Here is a 10,698-nt window from a genome sequence, read left to right on the forward strand (position 1 = left end):
AACTCAAGTGACAAAGGTTTAGCTTCACTTTGTTCAAATCTTTAATAAACATGTTATATCTTTTGTTAAGTAATGAATCTCTGGTCAGTTTGCAGCTGTTGGCTTCAGGTTTTTATAGTTATGATCATATTATCTGGACTGCGCTGCCTCTAACTGGACCTTTGAACCAGTCAGGCTCTTGGATTCATGTTCACACTCATTAAAGCTGTGAAATGACGTCACGTTGTCCAGCCGTCTGCCTGCAGGTGAAGCAGCGAAGATCTGATCGTCTGTCCCGATCGGAGCGATGTCTCTTTGTTCCCATCCTCTCCATTTGAAGTTTTATTTCCATGTACTCAGACTCTTCCCTTCCCTCTGTCTCTCTCTCCATACTTTCTGAAATTAAACGGTAGTATTGCATGATGCATGGTCCTCAGTTTTTCTTCCTCTCCTCCTTCCGTTCTCCCTCCCTTTTTTCTCTCTTTCCTCAGTGAAACATCCAGGACTTAAGATTCTCCGCTCCGATTCCAGTAGCTCCATCTCATCTCGTATAGGTTGGATTTCTCTCACATTTTCTCTCAGCTGCGTGTCTCTTTTTGTTTCGTTTTTACGTGGACAGTCCCGCCCAGGTGTCTTCCTTCTCCATCTCTCGTCGCATCGTCTTTGCCTCTTTTCTCGTTGCTGACTGTGATCTCCAGACTAACGTAATGTCTTCCCGGTTGTACTGTTTCCCCCTGCCTGGAAAAGCTTTGAAATCTTTGAATGTTGCCATTTTTGGGGGCGACAGACGCTCATCTGGATCCCTTCGTGTATCTAAATGTTTTTTATTCAAGAAGTATCACCTCTGCACTGCAAAAACAGAAAATCTTACAGGGTGTCTTTAGTTTGTAGTGCAAATATCTTAGGACACTTGAAATGCAACGGACCTCAATTAAAAGTAACTTTTCAGCACAATATAGTAGCTTGGCTCTTTAATATTGGTGAAAAAAGTGAAAGTGAAATAATCTGCCAGTTGAACGAGATTTACCAAATATGTTAGCTTACACTAGCATGATGGCTAACATTTACTTAATCCATTCAGTACGCCAGTAATTTTGGTTTAGAAGTCAAAATTAGCTAATGCTAGCTCAATGCTATTAGCATCGTGTTGCGTTAAGCTAACACGCTAGGTGACATTAACTTGGTCTATCCTGTAAATCAGCTTACCACGGGTGAAATAATCTGCCAGTGGAACAAGACGACGTTTGAACTCGCACGTGAAACTGGCTGCAAACAGATGCTGCAATTATGCAACCGAGCATCTTTGAAAAGACGTTACATTCCTCAGGTTTCTGAAACGAAAAGAAAACTTTAACTTACTGCCAGAAACCGTGTTGGTGTTTTTTGGGCTGTTTTTTAGAAGCATTGTGATTAAGCATTTCCAAACGGAAGAATAAAAATGTGCAAAGTGTGAATTTTGGATAAAGGGTTCCCTTTAAGGAATTATTGACCTAAATAAACTCCTATATCTTTCTGAAAAATTACTTTAAACTTAGTTTTGTTGTATTTCAAGTGTGCTAAGATACTCCCATTAGAAACGAGACCAAATTTGCTTGGTAAGATTTTGTGTTTTTGCAGTGTGTGTGTGTGTGTTTGTATTTGTGTTCAAAACTTTCTTCATCCCACCTCGAGCATGCAGTTATTTCACAATGTCTCTTGTGTCTCTCAGTGACAGTCACTCCTGGCTATTTCTGCTGCCGAGGTATCTACACTTTGTCTTCCGCACCTTTTCATTGATCTCATAACTCCATCTGTCCGTCCAGCTGTCAGCCTCCATCGTTAACATCAGCTGTCTCACGTGTGTTCGTGTTAGGGGTGGGAGGCAGCGGTTACCCCAAGTTACGATGAATGATAAAGCAATCGTACGATAGTTTCAAGTTTCTTCATAAAATCTCCCTGCGAAAAGCAGAGAGGTACCAAAAATGTGCCTTATTGTACAGATTAAGCTCCAGATTTTTGCCCCACCCCTACTCCATGTTTGTGTGTCGTTCCTAAATGTTTCAGTGCACAGATGCTGCCTTCAGTCTTGTCTCTGTGCCACATGTTTGCCTCATGCTTTCTTCACTCACAACCAAAGCAGGACCTGGCCAAGCCCTGGTCTTCTAACGGTGGTTAACGACGGCTGTAAGACAGTTTAATGTGAAAACGGCTGATTTGTTTTAGCCTGAGGAGGTGTAGTGCTTTTCTGCAGGTCATTTCACAGAATGCACAAACAGCTTTATAGCTATAAATTTATTAGTTATCGGCGATTAATGGGAGAACTGTCGTTTAAATAGAAAGGGGCGGAGCCTACGACCCGGGCGTGGCCAGGCTGGGTTTCTAACAGCGCTTGCTTCCAGAGCGGCTCCTTTAAATGTGATTGCTGGTTGGTGGGAGGCAGAATTACAGGGTGCACCTGGCTGGCTGGCTTCATGTGGGGACATGATTGCAGGCTGCACCCGTCTGAACTGACCGGCCGGTTGCTCAGGACGACGGCCGTCCACTTTATTTCCTCTCATTTAGCTTCGATCTCCCTCCTCACTGTCTCTCTGTGGCTGGCTTCTCCGGGCTTCTTTGTTGTCTGCCGGCGCTGCTGCACCACTTTCCGTCCAAGAATGCTGCCTGAGTGTTTGAAGACGAAGGGAGAAACCCTGAACACGCGTGACCAGCCTACAGTAAATATTTACGCTCACGCTGTGCAAACACAGAGGAGCTGGGAGGAACGTACCAATTAATCAGAGAGGAAGCTACGCAATGAAAGTGCTGCCATCATTCAGGGAACTTAGGATTTTCATTCATGTCAGAAAACTGGAGATGCTTTCAAGGTTTAATTAGAGCCAGAGTTCACATCAACATCTGTTCAAGTGATTTATTTTGTTTTTATTTGGGTTTTTTCAGCTGAAATAGACATTCAGGAGCTTCATCATGAGTTGGTGTTTGTTTTCTACGTAAAAGCAGCAATAAAAGTAGCTAAAATCTGATCTCAACTTCATCATATGTTGTTTTCCAATCCCTCCAAGAAGTTGCAATGCTGTGATCAAAACTATTAATGCAACTAATTCAGTCATCATTCGCAAATTTTAGGTGGACCTGCAAACTTTTCTGCAAATCTATCTGAACGTTTGTTTCCTTATTTTCTGACCAATCACTGCGACTCGGCTGAACTTTGACCAATCGATTCAACTGTCGTCTAATTTAACTTCCTGTTGAAAGATGAAAGGATGTGTGACGCTAAACAGCAACATTTTTTAAATAAACATTTTGAGATATTCTGCAGGATTTGCTCATACTCACAGCTCACTTTAACTTCAATGACAAATATTGAATTGTTATTATTTATACTTTCTCTTCAGGATGTTATTTTATTTGTACTAGAGGTACTTGAAAATGTTATTCGCTCTTTAAATATTTACAATGTTAAAATCCTTTCGTTTTAGGGAAGATTATGTAGCAGTTTCAGCTTTTTTGCAGAAATGATTAAAAGTGATTAATCAATTATTCAAATAATTGTCAACTAATTTAGTAATCATTTAACTGGAGTATACAAATTCAAAAACTGTAATTTTCTGAAAGAACAGTAAAAATGTGAACATTTTGAATTAAAAATGGAAAAAAAAACTTGTTTCACCCAGAACTCATGTGGCATTTTTAGCTTCACCGTTTGCTTCCCATTTATTAATCAGTTAATCAACAAATTAATCACCAGATCAGCTCTACACTGTCAGCAGAAAGGCCTGAACTTTCACATGTTGAGGTTGGCAGTTTTTTATTTATTTTTGGCAGATAATCAAGCATTTACCAAAGGAATGTCGTAGTTAAATAAATAAATTGCAGAATCTGACACTTTTTTTCATCTGATTAATCAATAATCATCAGAATAATTGATAGAATGATAGATTACCAACATTATTGGTTGTTGCAACCCTACTCTTTTTAAAACCATGTTATGGCAACATGTTAAAGCTTAAAAAATTGCAACTTTGACCATAATCTTTTCAAAACGTCCTGCAAAATCAATCAATTTATGCTGCAGCAATCACAAAAAAACATGGCAACATCCTAGAAGTTCTGGGTTGTATATCTAGTTAAGACTTCTCCGCAAAGGTTTAGAAGTTTGTTTCCCATAAAGCATGAAGGATGGAGGAAAAGTAGGAGGAAGTGCGTGAGTCAGTGGTGAGGTGTGCGGCCTGACAGACAGGAGGATTATGATGTTTGCAGATGACATTGTGATGTAACTGTAACTGCAGAAGGGAAGGAGACTAGTGATTCTGGAGGTTTACAGATGTTCTATGATGAGTAGAAGACAGTAGGTGGCGCTGGAGAGGTTCAGGTTTTCCTTTTCAAAGCTTAAGAAGCAGCAATAACAGTGTGTCTCCACGGCTGGTTGGCTTTTGTTGCGGATATGGAATTAATTCTCCTTCCTTTGCACTTGCACAACTTCACTTTCCTCCTCATGACCTCCTGACCTTTCCACTGCTCCAAACACGCGCTCTGCTCATGCGCACTCTCAAATGAAACACGCACCGACTGTGATGTCTGCAGCCAAGGAAGCACCGACTCTCCCTCCCTCACTCTGCTCGCTGCCTCTGCTGCCCCCTGCTGGAGGGACAAAGATAAACCAAAAACAACGGAAAAACTGACGATTTGTTTGTGCTCGCTCTCTGTGTTCGTCTCTGTCTGCAGCTCGAGGTCGCACCAACCTGGAGCTGAGGGAGAAGTTCATCCTTCCTGAAGGAGCGTCTCAGGGCCTGGCTGCGTTCCGCTCTCGGGGTCGACGCTCCAAACCGGGCTCACGCAACGCTTCGCCAACCCGTTCGTCGTCCTCGGCTTCCCACAGCGGCGCCTCGCTCCCGTCGGCTCCCTCCACACCTGCCACACCGACGGCTTCGGCTTCATCTAGGGTACGATTTTCTGCCTTAAGAGCGCTAAATCAGGTCATCCTTAAAAAGTCTTAAGTTCACATCTAAAATTAAGGCCTTAAAATTACAAAATCATTTGAAAAGGTAAGTTAGCCTCTAATACTTTAATCATAGGTCTTAAATTTGGTCTTGGCTATTTCATCTCATATTTTATGTATTGTTTTTTTCTTGAGGGACTTTTCTGACATCTTCATTGCACTCTGACTTAAGACGCTAGCGCAATGCTAACTTTCCCGTCCTAGCTAGTTAGCCTGTTAGCTTCGTTTTGGACTATCATTGGAAAGTATCACCAGTTGGTTGGACAAAGTTGCAAATAAATAGGTTTGAAATTTACGTCATAATGGTCTTTAAAAGGCTTTAAAACGTCTTAAATTGGAGTTGGTGAATCGTGGAGAAACCCTGTAAATACGTCACATCGTGAGAAAGCAAGAAAAACCTTCAAAATGTCGCATGTTGAAGTGTCAAACTCATAAAGAGGTTTTTATAGTTTTGTCATAAACAACGAGGTTCTCAAGAGTTTAGTGCTAAAATTCATTAAAGGTTCAAGGAAGGAGCTAGAAAGTTTCTACTAATTCTGGAGGCCATCGTCTCTGACTATTTTATTTGAACTTTGAATTCAGATCAACGCAACGACAAAATATAAAGTCTGGGTACGATTTAGTTTTCTACAAAATAGTTCGTGTTTATGAAAATAAATTCATAATATATGGATATTAAATCATATTGTGATATTGAAGTCATAAAGTTATGACTTCATTCACGTAATATTTCGAGTTTTTTCCTTGGCATAGCTCTAATACTACGTTATATTTTGCCAAGTGCTTTTTAAATTCTTGACTGGCCGTTTTTTAAACACACGTTGCGCTGGTTCAGTCCAGGTTTTGACTGGACTGCAGGAGGTTCTGTGTGTATTTTCTGTTACATGTTTATCGTCATCCTCTTGTTGTTGAAATCACCACATCCTTGACTGTGAAGTTTTATGTTTGTTCTTTGTGTTTTTTCTGTTTATATTTTATTTTTTTGCCTTCTCTCCTGTTTTCAACCCTGCTAACATCCCATCAAAAAAACTTCCTGCATCGTCTGGTTCCCTGTTTGATTAAAAAAAATTAATTATAACCATTTCTGCTGACCTGCTCTTACACAACAACACCCAAACCTCCTGCTCCATAACCCGCTCCCTCCTCTTCCTCCTCTCCCTCCTACGCTGCTTGGCTCTGCTCCCTCCTTTCCTTCCCTTCCTCCCTTCAGTCCTCCCTCACTCACTCGCGTGACTATGCCAAGCCCTGGCTTGCACACAGTAAAACTCCAACGCCAACCAAGTGCCACTGCTGCCCAGACCTCGGTCACAACCACAGCGCTCCTGAGGTAACGCACTCACCTCCAACCTCCCCACCCTGACCTCCGACCCCTGGCCCTTCTGAGCGAGCTAATGCACTAACACTGCACCGCGTAGCAGGCTATAAAAAAAAGGTTAAAAATAAAATCAAGCAATTGAAGTTGCAGTCTGATTTTGTTGTTTGTTGAAAGAAATGGATGTTATTCATTTTAGATCCAAAACTGTAAATTAATTTGCACAGAAGTTGTGCAAATTTATTCTATTACAAGAAAAAGTTTTGAGTCACTTTCTTTAAAAATATTTGCTACATTCAGACAAGTTTTAAAAGTCAGTTTTTCAGTTAAAGCCTAGTTAACTGAAAACTAGTAGTTGTGGTTCTACTTATTATAAAAACTTGGTTATAAAAAGGCAATTAAGAAAATTATGTTAAACATTTTTACCCTGATTAAAAGTAAATAGTTTCGACCAGATTTGTATTATTCTTGAACTGCAGTTGGGGGCCACACAAAATCACTCCAACGGCCACAAATGGCCCCTGCGCCGCACTTTGGACACCCCTGCTTTCTAGGCTGTTTGTGTTGAAAGTCAAATTAAATCCTGACAGGATGAAAACTGGCTGGACTGCAGTATAAATAGAAAAACAGCTTTTATTGTCCTGCACAGAGGAAACTCGGGTTTATGTTAAAAGTTCTTGAACTATGTATAAAAAAATAAGATTAACTATAATAGTAATAAACTGTACAAGACTGAAACGGAAAATATTGTGCAGTTATTAGAAATGGGACTATTTCCAATTGAGTCGGATCATTTTTCCAAAAAATTTACATAAAGTGCATGAACAGTAATATTGTAGAAATAAAATAAGCCACTTGTTAAGAGACTAACATAAATATTGTTGTGACAGCTAAAAATGTATATATAAATAAACATTTCACCTCAATAATTGAATTTTAAATAAATCATTTTTAATTTTGATTATTATTAAGTCAATATATTTGTTTTGTGATTTATTTGTTGTGTAAATATATTTTAAAAAATATCTTTAAAGTATTTTTCTGATTTTCTTTTTTTTTTTTGCTGCCACAGTTTAACTTTGAGAATTTAGAAATTGGGTAAAATTAACTTGGGCATTAAATAACCTGGTTAACAAATTGGTCTCTGACGTGACAGTTTAGAAGATTTAGTTTTGTACATTTTGTTTTGTAGGCTTTTTTTCCAAACAAAAATTAAAAATAGTTTAAAAGAAATCTGAATAATTAACTGTATCAGCCACTTAAATATTTAAATGATCCAAAGTCATTTTTCTTCATAAATATTTGTCTAGTTTTCATGTCGTAAATGAATTAAACACCTTTCACTGTTCAACTGTAGCATTGTGTTAAAGTGTGACTGTGTTTGTGTGTTTTATAGATCTGTCCGTGTTGTCACATGTTTTCCGTTTCTGTGTCAAACTGTTGACCCAGTTTTAAAATGGCTGCTCGGTCAGCTAACCGTGAAGTCATTCCTGTGTTGTCCTGCAGGGGGCGGCGTCTGGCTCCAAACTGAAGAGGCCGCCGTTCCACTCGAGTCGAGGCTCGCTGACCGGAGAGAACGGAGGAACGCCGCACAGCAGCAAACGCTCAGGCGAGTTCACTGCAAAAACACAAAGTTTCACCAACTATTTCTATACAGTTTCCAGCGAATATTATTTTACTGGTAACATGGGGAAAATGTTGTAAGTGGAACTAATACAATTTATCAATATTTATAAATTACTGACTTAAAATAAGCTCTTTGTTAATTGCAAATTAGTTCTTTCGAGTGTTCTGAAATATTGGCATAAAATACTTGGTAGTACTTTTGCAGTGTTTGCTCTTGTTCTGATTCTTTGAATGGATGCATAAAATCCTGAAATATATACAGATACAAAACCAGGAAATCTTCTTTGTACATTCAAATTATACAGATAAATAACTTTACAGCAAGATATAGGAGCTTGTTTTAAGTCAACGATTCCTTAATATTTGTTTAAAAAAATATTATTTCAGTTATAGGAGTGAAAAAGGTGTCGGGTTTTTCCTTTGCTCTGCGCAAAATAATCTCAGTGGAACTAATACTTTTTATAAATATTAAGGAGTTGTTGGCTCTTATATTTTGCTGAAAAGTTAGTTTTGTCTTATTTCAAGTGTGCTCAGATATTTGCACGAGAATCTAGACCAGCTATGCTTGGTTGACTGGGTTTCAGTTCCGCGTCGGCTAACCGCTAACTCTCTCCATCAGATCCAAAGCGAGGGGCGGCGACGGCCAGCGGTCCGACCAGCCGCGCCGGCAGCAGAGCGGGCAGCCGGGCCAGCAGTCGCCGTGGCAGCGACGCATCCGACGCCTCGGAGCTTCAGGACGCTCGCTCCGTCTGCTCCGACACTTCAGACACGCCAAGGCGGCCCGGCAGCGCCACCAAACCCTCCAAGATCCCAACTATATCGAAGAAGGCCCCCAGCCCCAAGACGCCAGGGTCTGCGAAGAAGTAAACCAGCTGAAGAATCAATCGGTGTTCTTGTTCTTCATCCAGATGGCTGGTGTGAAAATCCTGCACTATACGTGATGTTTTTCCGGGGAATGAAGGAGATGGCGATCCGAGTTGATCTCCCTCTCACTCCTTCCCAAGTCTTGAAGACACGCACAAGAGGAGAAGGTCTCTGGACCAGAATCCGAGGGGTCAGCGAGAACTTTTCCCCTTTAAGACCCCGGTTTGCCTTCCAGTCTCCTCTTCTCAAACGTGATGCTGCCTTACTTTATGTTACACACATTGTCGTGATCAGATGTCCGGCTTTCTAACTGACAGACGCACACTCTGACCCGTAGAGCGCGGTGCTGCGCGGCGCGGATCGGGGCACGCCGCCAACGCCGCAGCTACACAAACAGAAAAAGAATTGTGGGAGAATTATTTTTACTTGTGGTCCAGATGCCTCAAGGATGCGTCAACAGAGAAAATATGCAACGACTGCCATGTCTGTCGCTTGGCGAGAAAACCGTCACCTCAGCAGCGGCGGAGCTGAGGAAACGCCGTCTGACGCACACACACACGCACACACACTTCCTGTGCGGATCGGTGGAGGTGGTGACTCCGCCCAACCGCTGGAACGCTCCCGTCAGCCCCAAGCGTGCATTTCAGCAAAGGGCGGTGTGGTTTCTTTTTCTCCTTTTTTACACAAAAATCACAAGCTAGCAAAAGAAAGGACTATTTTTATGGTGACAACTAACAGCACATTACTGACGATATACAACATGCGTAACCTTAACATGATGTTAACAACCGTGTTCGCAAGAGTTCGACAACCAGCATGCACTAATCCTCTGCCGCTGTGTTGCCCTTAGTGACCCCGCTGCACACACACACACACACACACATCGTGTGTGTGTCTGTTACAGGAAGCAGCAGAGGTCATTGACTTGAGTCACTGTATGCAAAATTTTACTTTGCAAATGTTTTCTGATTAATTTATAAACCAGTTGGACTTTTTTGTTGTTTAGCTTGAAAGACAGATTTATTTATTTTCAGTTTTTCGTCATATCACCGTCGGCAGAGAGTGATTTAGTATTATGGTTAAAGAAATTATGAATTTTTTGTACCGAGAAGATGCCCACTCCGCTCGTTTTTTTTTTTTTTTTTTGTTGACATGGTTTGTGTGTAAAAGCGTGTTTCTACTCTACTATTGTGACATTACATTGCTCATTGGGGCGCCCTCTAGTGGCAGTCTTGTTAAATTTTCTTTATCGCTAACGACTACATTTTCCTGACCAAAGGGGTTTTTGCCCTTCATGTGTAGATGAACCACAGATATGAATGACAACGTCTCTTCTAGGCTTTTTTTCAAATGTCCTGTTGCTGACAGGGCCACGTTGTCTAAGTGTTTTCTCAAATTAAGAGATGAAGTTTATGGAAACTAATGGAAATTACATCAAGAAGTCATCTTAAGGTTGATTTTTATTTATTTATTGTCTCTCTGAGGGGGAAATGATTACTCCACCTTTTTGATGCTGCAGTCCTCTCAGTGTGATGAAGTCAACATGGCGGGAGGAAGGGGGTGTTACAGGGAGTCACTTGTGTAAAATTAAAACAATAAACTAAAATTATAAACTTTTTTCTGTTTTTGTATTAAAGTATGCTTGCAATAAAACTGCCTCTGGTCTTGTTTTTTCTTTGATTTTAACTTTTTCGAGTTTTAGAAATTAAAGTCCTGAAGATAAAAACTCTACTGGGAGCAGTTGTGGCAACAAAATGGCTGTCAAACTCCAAGTACCAGTACAATGAACTCATTGAAATAACTAAAAAACACAAATACTCGAGACTCTCTTTAAAAACGCTAATTTTAAGACTCCAAAGGCCAGAACTAGTACCTACAGTCTTCTCCAGGGAAAAAAGTGGCGATCCTGGATTTTCTGCTTTGCAAACACCAGCCAATAACA

At 40.6% G+C, this 10,698-nt stretch overlaps 1 protein-coding gene across 6 annotated transcripts in view; it reads left to right on the plus strand.

Moving 5' to 3' along the window:
• LOC108166717 (microtubule-actin cross-linking factor 1-like) overlaps positions 1–10,409 on the plus strand; it is a 26,067-nt gene extending 15,658 nt beyond the window's left edge. For 2 of the 6 annotated variants that reach the window (XM_017307481.1, XM_017307480.1), the window contains 6 exons: positions 471–533; positions 1,688–1,720; positions 4,681–4,898; positions 6,165–6,281; positions 7,773–7,875; positions 8,512–10,409. In XM_017307481.1, coding sequence (XP_017162970.1) covers positions 471–533; positions 1,688–1,720; positions 4,681–4,898; positions 6,165–6,281; positions 7,773–7,875; positions 8,512–8,759 — 782 coding nt within the window. In that variant the 3' untranslated portion in view covers positions 8,760–10,409. The remainder of the gene's footprint in view (positions 1–470; positions 534–1,687; positions 1,721–4,680; positions 4,899–6,164; positions 6,282–7,772; positions 7,876–8,511) is intronic. The other 4 variants (XM_017307482.1, XM_017307483.1, XM_017307485.1 and 1 more) reach the window with 4 other exon arrangements.
• The last annotated feature ends 289 nt before the right edge of the window (positions 10,410–10,698 follow it).

This window comes from Poecilia reticulata, linkage group LG11 (genome assembly GCF_000633615.1).
Source record: "Poecilia reticulata strain Guanapo linkage group LG11, Guppy_female_1.0+MT, whole genome shotgun sequence".
NCBI lineage: Eukaryota > Metazoa > Chordata > Actinopteri > Cyprinodontiformes > Poeciliidae > Poecilia > Poecilia reticulata.